This window comes from Aptenodytes forsteri, unplaced genomic scaffold (genome assembly GCF_000699145.1).
Source record: "Aptenodytes forsteri isolate BGI_AS27 unplaced genomic scaffold, ASM69914v1 Scaffold257, whole genome shotgun sequence".
NCBI classification, from domain to species: Eukaryota; Metazoa; Chordata; class Aves; order Sphenisciformes; family Spheniscidae; genus Aptenodytes; species Aptenodytes forsteri.
The window spans coordinates 1,186,117-1,202,873 of record NW_008795194.1 but is presented as its reverse complement, the minus strand read 5'-3'; the positions used below and the strand labels follow the sequence as shown (position 1 = coordinate 1,202,873).

Genomic DNA, 16,757 nt, shown 5'->3' with positions numbered 1-16,757 from the left:
AACTATATAAAGGCACCTGCTTCCTACAGATTTGTATGTTTCTTACACTAGCTAAAGTAGAAGTGCTTTCGGAGTCCTTAAAAAGCCCTGGCTCTTTCCCCAGCTGTGAGGTATTTTCCTGAAATCATGAACCTGCAAAATTGGAGGTTTGAAAAAGAATATGCTCAAGGCCCTTCAGAGGCTTAAGCAGAATGCATCTGATAGCTTATGGGAGCAGGATCCACCTTCAAGAAAGGGTAAAGAGCCTGTACTCAGGAAGCATGCCAGCCAGGCCACAGAACCAGTCTTGTAACCTGCTCATATGACATTAAACCAAAGAGTGCACAGGCCCTACACAGTACAATAGGATCCTACACAGTACAATAGGATCCAAGCAGAACAGCCTGAGGAGGAACAAGTTAGGAGAAATTTGAGAGATGCAATATTTATATTGCTTAGATTTATGTATTAACTTGCTATTCAGGTATCTATTAAGTCTTGAGGCAAAACAGAAGGGTAAAAGAAAATTCATACAATTGAAGTGATACTGTATCTGAGAATCTACATTGTTTATTTCAGCAGTAAGTGCCCCCAAACCTAGAGTACAACATTTAAAAATCTACAACACAAAAATAGAAAATATTCAAAATGCACAGAAACACAAGTCACCTTTAATGTGATTAAAACGTCACATGAGATTTTTTTGCAGTTAAGTGGCAATTAAGGATGTGCTTTACAACACCATATAGAAATTTGCAAGTTTCCTGTACAGGCAGGATCCTCATGCTTGTGCAAGTCGTTCTAGGACTCTTCGGTAATCTGAAACAAGTTGTTGGAAGCTCTCTTCTAACTGCTCGTGTTGCATGTTTAGGTCTATTTGGTTCAACTGATTCGTCAGCTCCTCTGGTCTTAGACACCTTCTCATCTTGGCAAGTTCTCTCTGCTTTTTCTAAGCAATCAAACAAATAGTAGTTTGAACACAACCAATAATCATCAAGAACATGGTCTTTCATTAAATTTATTCCGTTCTTTAAGATGTCCCTAATCCTAAGAAAAACAGTAACGGTGTTTGATTAGGACATCATTTCTGTTAAAGCCTCATAGTTTCCGTATTACCGATGAACCAGGGAAGTGAAAAATGGTTTCAAATATTTTCCTTAACCGAACAGATTAGGTCTAATGGTACTTCTACTGCTGAAGATGTATGGCATGAAAAACTAGACTGTAGAAAATTGACTGGGATATTTAGTTTTATGCTGACATTAATCACACTGGTGTCCCATTATGTGGCTGTTCAGCCAACTAATTTCCCTATAATTGACTATCAAAAATTAATTTTAAGCCTCCTGTACACAGAAAACATTTCAGGAATTGTTACAAATTATTCAGAAGTTACCAGGGACTAGCAGTAACAGCACTGAAATGCAATAAGAGTATTTACAAGCATAAACGTATTTGTACAGCAAGAAGATGAGGTGTTCCCCTTGCTGTATCACATGTGAAATTTTTACCTGTTTCTTAAATGAAAAAGTATTTTGAGGTGTTTTTCCTTTCCCCACATGTTTTTTTTTATACAGCTGATATCTATTTCTGAATTGCTCAGCTCCTTAGTTACTTTCCCTTCTTCAGTCTTCCCTCGCTTTGTAAAAGCAGAATGTCATTCAACATTTCATTAAAAAAAGAAATATATGCATTATGTATGCCTGGCATCTTATCAATAAGTCTTTGCAATGCCTATGGAATCATAGAGTTTGTTAAAACAACAAAACTTCCCCAAAACAATTCTACTTCTACCATCAGTCTCAAAATCAAAGCCTTTCTGTACTCTATTTAATTTTACACTTATCTCTCAAGGGAAAGCGTGTTTTCTTTCTATGATTGATGCTGAGGGTCAGGAGGAGGGAGTGGAGACCACAGTAAATTGTAAGTGAGTAACATCAGAAAAACCTTAATAATCTCCCACAGATCCCATAGATAGGCAAAGTTCAGTTCAGAAAAGGAGGTTCTGTATCAGAGTGCTGATGAGGCCTCCAGGCACATTTCTGGCCAATAATCAAGAAACTTTTCCTTGTAGAAAGGACATCAAAAGCAGCATAGCTGTTCAAATTTTAGATTCATGTTAGCTCCACCTAGTCAAAATGAGTAAGATACTCAAAACATGTGATGAGTTGCCCAAATGAAGAGAGATGAGTATCTTCTGAGCAAGCTTCTGTCAGTAGAAAAACTAAAACCTCCTTATTCTAGAATTAATTCAAAGTCTGCTTAATTAACAGGCATATCTGTTAAGATTATAAATACTAGCTCTGAAAAAAAGGTGTCAGCTTTTAAATACCCATTACGTCTCATAGTATAACTTTAGGTCATCTCTAAGTTCCAGATTCCAGGTAAAAAGCAAACTCCCTCTGCATGTTTCGGATGTTTCAACATCCATTTCCCTCCAAATATACTACCAGCATATCCAGGTACACAAGATTCTGAAACCTGCAATCAGTGACATTTTACCTGGACAGTTTCAAGACGATTCTTTGGGAGCAAGTTATTGGGCTGGGCAGAAAAGTATATTTTGTTCAAGTGGCAAACCCAAACCAAGTATTATGATTAATAAAAGCAGCACAGCAGTGGTGTTTACTTCCAAAAGGGATGACATGAAGAACAAAAACATGATCAAGGAGACATGTCTAGCAGCACAGCCCACTAATGAGCATAAAGAGCAGAGTTCTGCAGAAATGGAGAAGCCACAGTGAAACTGAAATATCACAAGCTGCTCACCCTCTAAACTGCCTTAGAGTGATGCCCTGTTCACTAAGATACCAAATCTTTTGTTTCCTGTATTAGTAGTACTTATACAGAGAGCAACATAGTTGGCTGTATCAGTCATTCCACTCTAATAGTGCTGTATACATAAAAATCTCAGTATTTTTAGCAACAGCCTCCTTGCTAATGTGAAGACTTAAAGGGGAATAGATGTATTACAGTTTTTTTCATCTGGGGTTTCTGCATACAGTTTTATTCCTGCTACTGTTAGCCAGGAAATAGCGGTAAGATGCAATACCATTTTTACTAAATTAAGGTAGTGGCAATTTAGAATTATTCTACATCTGTAGAGCATTGTTCAAGTGAAGCTATCAAGTCCTTTACATAAAAAAAAAAAGGATAGCAGCATTAGAGTATGCAGTAATATTCCTGATTCTTTATTAAATTTTGCTTTCCCACCTCCAAATTACTGTATATATTAAAAGTTAGTTTAATTGCAGTTCTGAGAAGTTTTTGAAAACAGCACCATGACTAAAATTTATTAGAAACATTGTTTAAAGTGAGTGCATGAGTAAGCTGTTTACTAGGTAGAACTACCATAAACAAGATGGCTGTTCTTCAGAACATGAAACTTAAAATCAAAGAAAGGGTGTTGGCTGCTTTAAGGATTCTTTTCAATCCTCACCGAAATAACTGAAAAATTAAAAATCCAATATTCTTAAGTAGCAATATTGCATATCTAGCAATACAAAATCCATTCATTATTAGTGCATTTATTGCATGCAAAGAGTAAAGTGGAAACAATTGCTAGAAGCACTAGAATTGAAGCTGCTTATGGAATTTTGGATTTCCCCCATAGGACTTCAGTGCTGAGTGAATGAATTGAAATCGTGTAACAGCCCTGTCAGCTGAAAAATCATGGCCTTATTTGTAGTGGACACTGAGTGAAATTTAGCAAAGGAGACAAGACACTCACGAAAAAGAACAGAAAGTGTTTTGATTAAGGTCCTGCCACTCAGCATGACATGGTATTATCTTCAGATCAGGCAAGTATTAAATACAGTGCTGGGTTCTCTGCTAATAGCCCCCCCTAAGTCCAACACAAGTACAATCAAAGTTTTGCTATTTTGGTATAACAGGGTAAGTGCTGCTTTAGGAAGGCTTGCAAGCTAGTCAAGGTACTTCTCATACTTTGTGAAACTTTTCCAACAGGGTTTTGGTTTGCTTAACAAGTACTTAATTGAAAAGAGTACTAACCTGCTAGTTATAGCAATAAACCTAGATTTATTTGTGGTCTTTTGACTCTTCATACAAAGACTGATGTCATTAGCAACTAGGATTTTTTTTTTTTTTAAATCTGTATCTCAAAACGTCAGTTTATGCAACATGGACCAACTATACTGAAGATCCTGAGAAGGATACTTAATAGGAACTAAGAAAGTTACTAAGTTTAGTACTTGCTTAAACTTTACTGCTGAAATTATTTTCTATTCCATCTGCATGGAGTTCTATGTTGACATTGCTAGATTACTTCTAGCAAGCTGTTTCGTAAAGACCTAGCTAGCAAATAGAACAGGAATCTAAACTATACCTAGCCTGCAGTGTAAACTTATTACAGCATTTATCTCTCCAAATTTTTGGCTTATCTAAGATATTTTTAACCTTTTCAAGAAATTGACATTTTTTCCCCCCTTAAGCCTACCTGGGCATAGCCACTTGTAGCTAGATAACATAAGCTTAGTAGGAACTTCCTGCTGGAATTGGACAGGAAACAGTCAGGAGCCAAACACAGGATCTTCAGTACTGCTACATATGAATGTTCTCTGCATCTGTATACGTGTCAGTTGAACACTGCATAACTAATAGTAGTTGATTGGCAACATAATTGGCATCAACTACATTTATGGAAATGAAAGTAGAATCAAGTATAATTAGCCTTGAAATAAGTATTAAATGATACTTAAGTCATATACACCTTATAGGGGCCAATCAGTCTTCTTTTAACGTCCAACCGATAGCTTCTGGACTGTTCTGCATCACCCATATCTGTTGCACGTAATCGGAGAATTTCATAAACTCGTCTTGTGTGTTGCTAATGAACAGAAAGGAGAATAAAAACCATGTCTGAATAAAGAGGTCACTCAATAGAACTCAAAGTGGAGAAATACTGAAATATTAGAGTAGTTCCTCAGCTTATTGGAAGACAGTCAGAGGCACGGACAAAGCCTCAGTCAAACCTATCCTTCTGTCTGGTACAGACACACATTCGTGTTTTTCCTTCAAAACCATTTTCTTCCATGCAGCCAGTGTCTGATCTTTCAAAGTGTTGCACCAGCTGTAGAGGTGCTTCAAGGACCTGCTGTAAATGAGCAGCAGAAAGTCCAGAAGCCAGAGTCCAAAAATACTTCAAAGAACTGAAGGAGTGGAACTAGAGTGACATTAAGCCGTATTTTACTAAACAGTATCTACTTTGCTGATTTTAATAATCTCCATATACCTACTGTCCTTCACAAGGCCCCCTGGAAGTTCTAAATATGAGAATGAAACAACAATATTTAAAGTTTTCTTTTTACTAGGGAAGAAAATTAAAGAATTGGTAAATGGAAAAAAACTGAAGTGCTTTTGGAACCAGGATCATCTGGGAAGAAAAAAAAAAATCATGTTGCTACTATATTACTGTTAACTGTTGCATCTGTTTGAAAACAGAATTTAAAGACCAAGTATTCTTTTGCCGAGCAACAGAACAAAAATAGGATTGTTTGTTTGCTACACTAGCACATGTTCAGATACTGTTAAAAAAGCAAACCAACTTATTTATCCTTTCAGGTTTAAGATATCAGACATAGAAGGCTGCAGATATAGTTTCCTTATACAAGCTCTACCATTTTCATGAACATTTGAATATGGCTTCACATCCTTCATCCCTCCAAGTTTTCATTAAACCACATTCAAATACTTTTTTTAACTAAGCAACTCTGCCTTTTCACTACCATACTCACTAATGAGTTCAATCATTTACTGAGATTACCAACAAATTGTTCAATTTTACTGTTTAGTTCTCCAAGTGTTTAGAGCTGCCTTAGTAGCAGTTGTTTGCTACTTTAGTGTTCTGCATTCCCAAAACACTTGTTATTTGTATAAATATACTTGAAAGAAATGGAAACCATGTCAAATTCTATTACATCAACAGAATTAGTAGGTAAAAAAAGCACTTATCTAAAACCACGAGCTAGGTATCTTGCTTCCAGATACATCCTAAAAATCTGTTGAAATAAGCCAAAGTGGGTAAACCCCAAGTCTCCACCTCTATGTTTAAATTGTTATTCTACTAGTTTGGTAAGAATATGTCCAACTACAACCTTTCTGATTTAATACCTTATTTATTTTCAGTTTTTGTTGAGCTTCCATCACCATTTCTTGACTGAAACCTTGCATTAACTTTCCTGGGGAAAAGCAAAGCAAATCTTGACAGAGCTTTACAAGAACAAAGTCTCTTAGCTTCACATAGTTTTCAGATGGATCTTCGGCTAGAAAGAATAAAAAAAGCACACAGTTAATATCAGCTTTATTTGTTTCCTCATTTCTGGTATGTAATTACAGAGAACTATGGAAAACAAAAGCAGATAGTATTAATCATTATATAAACAACTGTGCTTAATTGTAAGTACTGCTATCAAAGTTTTAGCTGTTTGACAGTAGACATTAAAGAGATTGCAGGAAAAAACTTCTAGTATTTTGTGTATACAGTACTGTACAGTATTATATACGCATTTCTAAGACTGACAATATACATGTTTAATCCAGTTCAACTCCTTGGGAAAAGAAAATTACTCTCTGTATAAACCCTTTTTCTTGTTTGTTCCATCTATTCTATATTTGCCAGAGTGGTAGAACTACTAGAACACAAACTAATTATGTGGAAAAAGACTGGTGAAACTATCCTACTGTATACAACTAAACTAGCCAAAGACATGTATTGACCAAGAGTTATAGTCTTTGTTAGCAGGGAAGATAGGGAAAGGTACAAGGACCCAAAGGACAAGCTTATCCAAAATAAAAAGGCTGGAAGGACTGAAGCAAAAGCTGATCACAATTTCAAGTTACTTCCATTTTGCTTAAGTGGCAACATAACTATCAAAACTGTTGCTTCAGAAAAACCACCAAAGTTAGAAACTAGCTTCGGCGAACATCAACATGGTCCCATATGCAACTTTATTCCCACTTACGAACTATGCAGAAGGAAAATGCATACAATGTTCTGAATATATTTCTTTCTTCCTTACTTAATTGTTTAGACAGGCTTACTACAAATAAGTAGCAGGGTCATGTTCCTACCAAACACTCATTTTTCTGTGGAGTAGCATTGTGGAATATATTGCTAAACAGCTTATATCCTAGCTGTATTTTTCTTTAGTTTTGAGGACCACTGTAAATAGTTGAAATTTGCAGTTTAGGGATGATCAAAAGCTAGGAAGTTACCAAGAAGAAGGACTGGGATAGAAGTTTTTGCTGTGTATATGCAGCACTGCACAACTGGCAATTTATTTTTTGGGTTGGAGAATGTTTATGATGATTGTATCAGTTAAAGTGTTTTGTGCATGAGTGACCTAATCTTGTATGGCAAGTCTTATAGCACTTATTCTGCAAAAGAGATTGGAGAAGCTGTACTAAAATGAATTGATTCCATTCCTTTTTTGCTCAGATTAGTTAAAAGAAAAATGAGGCAGTTTCTGTACAGTAAGCACTATCAGCATACATTTCACTTTGTCAGTTAGGATGACAAGTTATAAGCAGAACAAAATACTTGTTATAAATGTGAAACTCCAAAGTAATTTTTTTTTTTAAAAAAGCATTAGCTCTTTTAAAGAAGTTAAGTAGCTCTTCACTTCCTCTTTTCAGAAAGGTTAAAGGCTTTACTTCACAATTTTAGATGCTATATAACTAAATATCCTGGCCATACCAAGATTGTCCAGCCTGATTTTTCCCCTCAAAAAGGACAATAAATAATTTTGTAAAAACCTTAATTTCCATAACTTGAGTGCCATGTGCAATATTGCAAGCTTTCTCCTGCTTTATTCCATAAAGAAATTAAAACCTATTTTAGTGCACATTTACTGTTTTCTATAACCCTGCATTTAAGGCACTGAGCCATGAACATGTCACATGATTTATGCAGTACCATGTTAAGACTTTGTTTATCCTCAGCTATAAAAGCTATGTAAAGCTTTGTACTATTAAAAGGAAAAAGAAAAAAGTAAATGCATGATGCGCATGATATCCTGTTGCATAGACGAAGTTATAATTCCTTAGATTCCTATGAACTGGATTAAAATTATGAGATGGATTACTTTATGTTAGGATTATCCTGCAGCAATGCATTATGAAGACAAGTGTTCTACCGTATTTTAATTAGAATGGGGGAGTTATTCCTAACTAAGATGAGGTGTGAGATAGCACATAGAATTGAATGGTCAAGTCATGTGTTTGAACTGCATTTCTTCCTATATGGGACTTGAAATGACAGGACAGATGTCACATTTGTAGCCATTTTTTATGTTATAATTTCTATGCACATACACCCTTTTCCCCCCTCTGACATTTCCTCAATTTATTTTTAGGTGTTTGTGCACACAGCTCTAGTATCATGGGTGCCTTCAGCCAGCAATACATGCTCCTGGAGCACAAATTCTCTACAGATTTTGACTGTCTGTAAAATTTTGGCTTGCACACTAATATTAATATGCTATTTTAGTTTTGTCCCCCCTCCCCCCAATTTTGAGTTTTGGCTAATAGGAGTAAGTTGAACCAGGAATTTGACAAAGCTTGATCTCTTGGCAAACTCAGCTGTGTATCTCACAATAAAATGGCTAATTAGCTGGTAATCCGTTCATGCTAGGGATTGAATTTTCCTGGTGTGCTGTTCTCTAAGTAAAGGATTTAAAGAGCTACATTATATACCGTTCTTCTATAAACCAGGGTACTATTAATCATGAATTGAGCTGAAGCTAAACCTTCAAAAGGCCATTTAATTCTGACAAATGAACATAAAAGTTAGCTTGCGGGCTAACAACCTGTGAATGCTACAAGTTGCTTATTAAACAGGTGAACTGAGTTAAAAATTCAACACAAACCTGTTATATCAAGTACTGTAGGAGAAGACATATAGTATCTATGAACTGTTTCAAGAAGCTGAGCACCATGGCCTTCTCCTTGGAATGGTGGCAAGATCAGCATCTGGCTACAGACAAAGGTACGTATTTTCAGTTCAAATGCATGCATTTGCAAACATTATAATGTAAAGGCTTAAAAACAAAATGGTATTTCATTTTAGATTAAAGTACGTGTAGCAATCTTCATGTTAAAATATAATTTTTAATGGAGTCTTAAAATTGCTAAATATTCAAAACTTGTTTGAGATTCCCTCCGCTTCAAGAAAGGAACAATGAAATAAATCAGTGCATAGCCAGCTAATAATGGGGATTTTTTTAAACAAATCAACACCATTATAAACAACTATTGGGAACTTCAGCAGTTCCCTCTTCTGAAATAAAAGGCAAGGCACGAGTTACGCCGCCAATTACCTTACACGTGGCCGGGTTTTGTCTGGGTACACATAGTAATTATAGACTGTCATGTAGCCTACGGTCGCAAAGAGCGTAGCTCCATCCTTATTATACTTCTCAAATCTGCAGATAAAACAGAAAGCCAAGCAGGTCAATTACAGTCGCGCTCCCATGCAGTGTCCATTTTCTTTTCCATTCTCCAACTGAATTTTCAGTGTCAGCAAGCTACTCTGTGAGGGCCCAATGGGTACACCTGCTATGTTCTGAATGTACAATTCACTTAATTGGTGTGCAGCAACTTGGATAAATCAGGCCTCTTTACAGCACTTCAGTGCACTTGCCTATTATAAAGATGAATAGGTGGCAAGTAAAAGAAAACACAGGCAAAGCTCATTTTACTGTTTAAGCCTACATTCAGGGCTCTAACGGACAACAGCATTTAATTCAGCTCTATTCTCAAGGTTTCCCAAAGCATAATGGAGGAAAACTCAAGCCTCATAAACAATGGTTTTTCTTTCCTGGGAAAAATATCATTATACTGCTCCAATAATTGGCCAGCCACAATTAAAATGCAGGCTTTGTGGAGGTAATAAGGTCCACTGTTGCTTTAGAACTGTACTTACACTAGAAAGTAGTTCCATCTTTCATCATCTACATCAATAAAGCTAGCAGTTTCAATAAACCACATCAAGAACGTCTGAAGCCTTTCATGATATTCTCGAAAGCCTGGACATGTCATGTCGGCCTAGGGAAAAAGCCAGGAGAAGTCAGGTGAAACCTATCACAGATGTAAGAGGAAAAAATATGCAAAACCTAATTAGTTCTCCAATACAAAAAAGCATGTTTATAATTATTAATAAACTGGGAAAATGATAGTATTTATATACTATAGTTGAAACATTACTGAAAGTGCATCACTGAAAAAAAACTTTAATTTGGTTGCTCAAAGGCAGAAGTTTCACTTATTTTTCATACCTTGTATATCTGATATGTTATATCTTCACCAGCTTCCTCGTTATGGACAGAATATGTGTGCAGCAGCATTCCAAAGGGCTTGAAGTTGACCTCCTTCTCCAGCAGAGACACAAAGTCATCAGTGTTTGTGCAAAAACCAGGAGGAATGATTTCTCTAATTTTACTTTCAACATCGTCTGCCTGGAGATTATAAAAGGAGGCAGGATCAGTGGAAGATTAAAAAGAGACAGCACTGATGTCACTATTGTGCTATAAGAAATGAATATAAACGAGGTGCTATAGCCTAACAGTAATTAAAAAAGAAAAAAGTGTTCCTGTTGTTCAGTAGTGACCTTCCAGCAAGTAAAGGAGCTGCACTCATGAGATCTAGACACTTCACAATCCAGCCACTATAAGCATCAAAAAGCTCATAGTTGCAGCATAAGTTCATGAGCATTTTTATGTTTAAAGATTGTTATATTTGTCCACGTAAAACTTAAGTGTGTTGATAGCTATTCTGAAAGTGCAGCATATTCAGAAGCTAAGACTTTCCAGCCAGCAATTCTCCAAGACTATGCTACATAGTCTTGTGGAACTCGGGTTCCCAAACAAGCAGCTTACAAGAGGTATTAGGTGGTGCAGAACTAAGTGGAGGAAAAGGGACAAAGACCAAAAATGGTAGCTCCCAAACAGGAAAGTGACAGCTAGCACACTCTTGCATTCTTACATCTCCCTGCTTGAAATGCCTGCCTATAGGATCAGCTGCAAAACACATTACAAACTCAGAAGAAAACATCCCACATTCAAATCAAAGAACATTTTGAAAACAAAGTTTGACATAAAATAATGAAAATATAACTGAAGGATACTGTCAGCAAATCTGACCTGTAGTCTAACATACTAGGGAAGAAGAAATATTCTGACACCAAAATTAAATTCAGAGATTAAAATTACTCTTTTCAGATAACCAAAGTGGAAGTTAGAGACTATCAGCTGAGCAGACTTCATAATCCTTTTCAGACCCCAAAAAGACCACTTGATTGAATACACTTACTACTTCTTTTTAACCATGAATATTTGATGAAGTTTCACAATAACGTATTACTGCTTCTCACCAGGCAATAAAACTTAATGAATTGGTCTCAACTTAACAAAACCGTACTCCTCAATACAACCCCTAAAAGCCTGACATTACATTCAACAAAATGAGCTTACATTCAATTCAAACTTTCCTCCAGACAATGAATCCAAGTTTTTACTTAATGGAGTTTGCCGTGAGTTCAGCTGTAATGTTTGTATTGTATCTATTTCCACAAGGACTGACACAAGAACACTTTGTGTTAACTTACTAAGCAGCTCTTTCACACCGTTTACATGCATGATGGGTATTAGTTCAAAACCAAGACCCTTGCTACTTAGCATTCAAAACAGGGAAATTAAGATGCTTAGAACAAAATACACTACAAAAGGCTAATACAACATGCTACTAATTCCTGTCCTTTCAACCATAGTCCCTTAAGTAGAAGCAATGCACCTGCAAATGAATAGCACTTTATCATTCAGTTACATTTTTAGTGTAGAGAAAGATGGATGTAGTTCAGCACAAACAAGTTTTATTCTTAATGGTTTGGTACTACCAACATTTATATTTATATTTGTAGAGAGCTATTAAGCAGTTAAAATATAGCTCTACAATACTTGGTGTAAGAATCCAGTTAAAATGCGTACAATCTTTACATCCATTTCATTCTCAAAACAAAGGAGATGCATTTATTGGAACCTTTGCTACTCTTCTTAAAGCAATATTAGTTAAACATATTTTCTTTACACTTACTGATTTAACTGCCTTACACAAAATCAGCCATTTTTTTCAGAATCAATGAATTACATTAAAGAAAAAGTATTTGTATGGAACACATTTTAGAAATGCATTTTTTTTTTAACTGTGCCAGTGCATTGTTTACACAAATCTTAAGTCTGCGCTGCTGACAAAGCTGTAGGAAACTGCAACTAAGAATCTGTAGCACCTTTCATTTTATATACCTGAAAAAGGCATGTAAAAATAATCTAGAATTAAAACAAGACTTCCAAGCATCAGTTCAATAACTCAGACTATGTGGAAGATATCTAAAAAGGGTGAATATGCAGTATGAAGTATTATATAAATAGTGTTTAAGTAATTTTGCTCTCCTCATGTTTTTAAGTTTCTTCATTAGTGATAAAAAGATAAACTTTCACCTGCTGAAAGCATGTCAGATAATGCTTCCATCACTGGCTGCCACCACAGAAAAATCTTGTTTTCCATAAAATAGAAAGAATTAAATCATGAGAACAGAGGCTTAGCAGATAAAGCAGTACATAATCCTTTTTAGTTCTGTATGACCACAACATATTTTCACCTACTGCCTCCTAAAAGTTCTCTCCCCTTGAAACGGGGCCTGACATAATTTAAGAAAAGAAGCTATATTCTTCAGTTACTTTTAGGGTTAACAAGATCTCCCTTTCTGACAGAGGAAATCCCAGAATCCTCAGTTTGAGTGGTGGCATAAGTTTAAGTGATCCAGTTTTCAGTTAGTAAGTCCTGGAATATTGGAATCTAGAAATATAAACAGCATACAAATAATTTGTTTCATTAATACTTGTACTTTTTAATGGAAACATCCATTACATAGTAGGCACTTTCCAAATACTTCTGAGGTGCTCATAATCCAAGGAGTTACAAAAAATTTGTTTACTGTCTTTCCCTTGTGTATTTCTTTGATATTGGCAAGAGGTTCATTTCTTTTATCAGAGCAAGGCACTCATATCTTACCAACTGGCATGGATGTACACGATGACGCACAAATTTCTGTTCAGAAAGACAATCCAGTTGACTACTGCAACAGTGTTAAACATAGGCAAAGCCACTTAAAATGAAGCATTCAAAAACCTGAATGAAGCCAGCCAAAAGTTGTTGAGCTTATGGTTCATGGAAGTACTGTCTGTAATGTATTACTTTCATAATCAGAATCATGAGGTGATGATGGGGAATTTGGTATAGGCTTGTAACTAAATTTGATCTGTAGTAGGACTACTTAAGTGGGCAGTGTCTCACTGTACATAGCATTTGACTCTGGATAATTTTAATACCGAGATTAGTCTTGTACTAACAGGCAGTTATGACATTTATATACATGTAGGTGCTGTTTCAAAGTGGCTTAATTTAAAATAATCATAGAAACATATTTGAAATCTGAATTTCTCTAACAGGTAAATGTATTAATTCCAGTGGGCAGCAATGGAGTGATCAGTAGCATTACTTAAAACAAGGATGCCCAATATTAAAATCACACTTTTTCATTAACTTGTGTGAAGCAAATGTATTAGACCAGCTGCAAAGCAAGATAAATACATTTATAGTAAAGACTGTTTCAGAGATTAGTGAAATACTTTCCCCCACCCCATCATAAAATCCAGATGAAAACGAGGATATTTGAACAGCTGCAAATCTCAAAGCAGCAAGCAATTCGGAGGTCAATGCTATTAATATTTACACTAGAAGGAAGCAGCCTCTCTTCAGATATTTGAAAGAATCAACTCCACCCAAGGGATAAATTCTGTCCATTTTCACTACATGAAGTGACACCTTCTGTTCAAAACATGATTGATCATACTTTGCTGAGCCTTCCCCACTAACATGGTTTAGATCCATCTTTAGGAAGATGATATTAAGATGCATAAATATGACTGGCTCTTGACATTTCAGGATCTTTTCTTCCTCATGTTTGAAGAGATCTTGGAGGAAAAAAAAATAGTGGTATTGGGAGGAGTATTTCTGTCAGTCCCTAGCGGAGTTTGTAGCAGCTGCTTTAGCAATAATGGAACCAAACTTAATATCACAGAATAAAACCACTTGCTGTTGAATGGGCTTGTGTGGGTATTTAGATACAAAATCCTAAGCTGTGAATAACTTTGCAGAGCATTAAAACTAACTTCTTACTTGTAACCAGTTATGTTAAAGGCAAAGACTGCTGTCCTTTCCTAAACACCATCTATTCACAGCACATCACAGCACAAAGATTACCTGTCATGTATGGCAAATAGTCCACATCTTAGTATGATTATCCTGAAGGAGCTGAGATCAGCAACCAAACAGTTAACTTAGAAAAGTAAATGTTAATATGCATTTAAATTAACACCTTGCTGTAATGACAGCTTATGTTTTAATCTCTGCAAATGCATTCATATCTTAAGGTGGTTAAACTAATGGCAAACACAAATGCAGAACAAGATTGATGACCGCCATATCTTTTTTTCCTACTAAGGTTTAGATACAGTCATATGAGCAGCCTATTTGGATGTAGTGTTAACAATACCAAGGGAAGCCCAGGGTAAGCTACCACATTCTTCCGATTCAGTCAAAGCTTGTAAATACTCTGTGAAGTATACAGAAGTCTTGCTCAAAAAGATCTTCTGTTTTGTCCCCATCTCAAACCCTTTAGCAATTGGAGGAATAATTCAGTAGCAGAAGCAGGGCTTGAAAGAAGCCAGGATTCTGAGCAATCAAAAAAGTCACAGAGCATGCTCAGGGCAAGACAGACCTTGTTTACCTTGCTTGTACCTCCAGAAAAGTAAAGTGGCTTTGTTATTTGTACAGAAAATAGATAGACTGTGAGTAAAAAGGTACTATGGTGTGGATTCCTGTTGTGACGTGATTTTGAAATTATATTGGTGAAAGGTTGGACTGTTATTCTAATGATTACTACTTTGCCAACAGGCTTTCCTTTTTTTCTTATTTCTAAAAACCTTCTAAAGATTGAAGAGCATGACCTTTCACTCCTAAGATATGTTGCCCTAGCCTCAAAAGTATTTCAGACATGTCCAGGCACTTAGCCTGTTGAACTAAGTATATTCTAATACAACTTCAAAACAAGGAAGGGCAAATCTTTAAAATTCATTTAACAAAGTAATTCCAGTATTTTTTTGTTTAGAATAGGCCTTTCCTTGAAAATATTTAAATAAACTCTGATTAATTTGAAATTAGAAACTTAAAATACAGCTTGAAGTCATAAAGATGTTTACTTTAAAAAAAAAGCTTCTCAGGCAGAGTAATTTGAAGTCAGTGCAAATGTATAGCCATTTCACACTACAGAGTATTACAAAGATTAATCAATAACCATATTAATAGTTCTTTTGGAAAGAAATCAACTCAATTTTTTCTTCCTTATAACTAAGTAAAACTCAGGTGATATAAGTTTTCTTAATGCACCAGAGACCACTCTGAAAAATTGAGTTTTTCTAAATAACTGTACAGGTACTTATACAAGTATTTAACAGTTAAAAACATTGTTAAGAAGGTATTTTATTCCTATTTGTAAGTTCCATATACCTTTCTTCAGTTGGCTGAAAGACTGAGTAGCTTAGCTTTTGTGGGATCATCTCAAAAATATTCTGAGAGCATATAGGCAGAAGGATTAAAAAAAAAAAAGCTTTTCTACAAGTGTTCTAAGCTTGGAAAACCTGTTGGCAAAAAAAGTTAAAAACACCCCCGAAATCCAAAACCAAACAAAACATCCTGCAGGTAATTGTATTATTGTATTCCTTTAAGTAAGATGTAAAGCACACGATACCCAACCAGAAGTTTCTAATCTAATTTCTGCCTTACTTGTTCTCCACATTTGCCATTTAAAGAGACACAGTCAAGCATCCTACCTCATGCGGTGTTTACAGAAACCTCCTTTTCCTTCTTACTGAATTCTCTTCAATATAAAAAACACCAATGCTAGTCCTCCTTCTGGAGACAGCTAACATGAAAATACAGACTTGCTAAGTTGTTGTGGTTTTTTGGTGGAGTTGGTCTTGGTATTAGCACCTCATGTTTGACTGTACTGTTTGACACAATTTTGATGGCACTGCAGTCAAAGGAGGAACAATGGGAAAACATATAGATGAATTTCAAAGCTTTTTTGAGCTTAGCAACAAAGGAAGCTTTGTTTGTTTGCTTTTAATGTAAATCATGTTTGGGTGGGTAATTACTAAACCTAGCATTCTTGTCCATATCCCAACTAAACCTTCTCAATAATATTTTAAGCACAGGTCTGGTTCTGTCTTTACCTCCACACAGTCAAACTTTTCATTAACTTTAGATGTATATTCGATGCGGAAGAGCGTTGACAGGTTACCAGCGATATAGTACAAGAGGATCTTCAGTCCCTTGTAGCCAAAAGCAACTTCACTGAGGAAGGAGAAAAGAGCAATCAGGAACTTCATATAAGTTTCACAGCAAAACATTCACATCACAGAGCTTTCATTTAATAAGCTTTGAAGTTCACATCGTCTTTCCCAGTGAGGTATACTAAGCTTCCTAATAGGATGTCCTGGTTTCGGCTGGGATAGAGTTAATTTTCGTCCTAGTAGCTGGTACAGTGCTGTGTTTTGGATTTAGGATGAGAATAATGTTGATAACACACCGATGTTTTAGTTGTTGCTAAGCAGTGCTTACACTAGTCAAGGACTTTTCAGCTTCCC

The 16,757-nt window shown here is 35.8% G+C and overlaps 1 protein-coding gene across 1 annotated transcript in view; it reads right to left on the bottom strand.

Moving 5' to 3' along the window:
* Positions 1–628: 628 nt before the first annotated feature.
* The window catches only part of HAT1 (histone acetyltransferase 1), a 21,174-nt gene continuing 5,045 nt past the window's right edge, over positions 629–16,757 (bottom strand). The window contains exons 3-10 of the mRNA XM_009278576.2: positions 16,344–16,464; positions 10,272–10,451; positions 9,920–10,041; positions 9,315–9,419; positions 8,865–8,971; positions 6,109–6,260; positions 4,709–4,825; positions 629–928 (exon numbers count right to left, since the gene is read on the bottom strand). Of these exons, the coding sequence (XP_009276851.1) occupies positions 761–928; positions 4,709–4,825; positions 6,109–6,260; positions 8,865–8,971; positions 9,315–9,419; positions 9,920–10,041; positions 10,272–10,451; positions 16,344–16,464 (1,072 nt within the window). The 3' untranslated portion in view covers positions 629–760. The remainder of the gene's footprint in view (positions 929–4,708; positions 4,826–6,108; positions 6,261–8,864; positions 8,972–9,314; positions 9,420–9,919; positions 10,042–10,271; positions 10,452–16,343; positions 16,465–16,757) is intronic.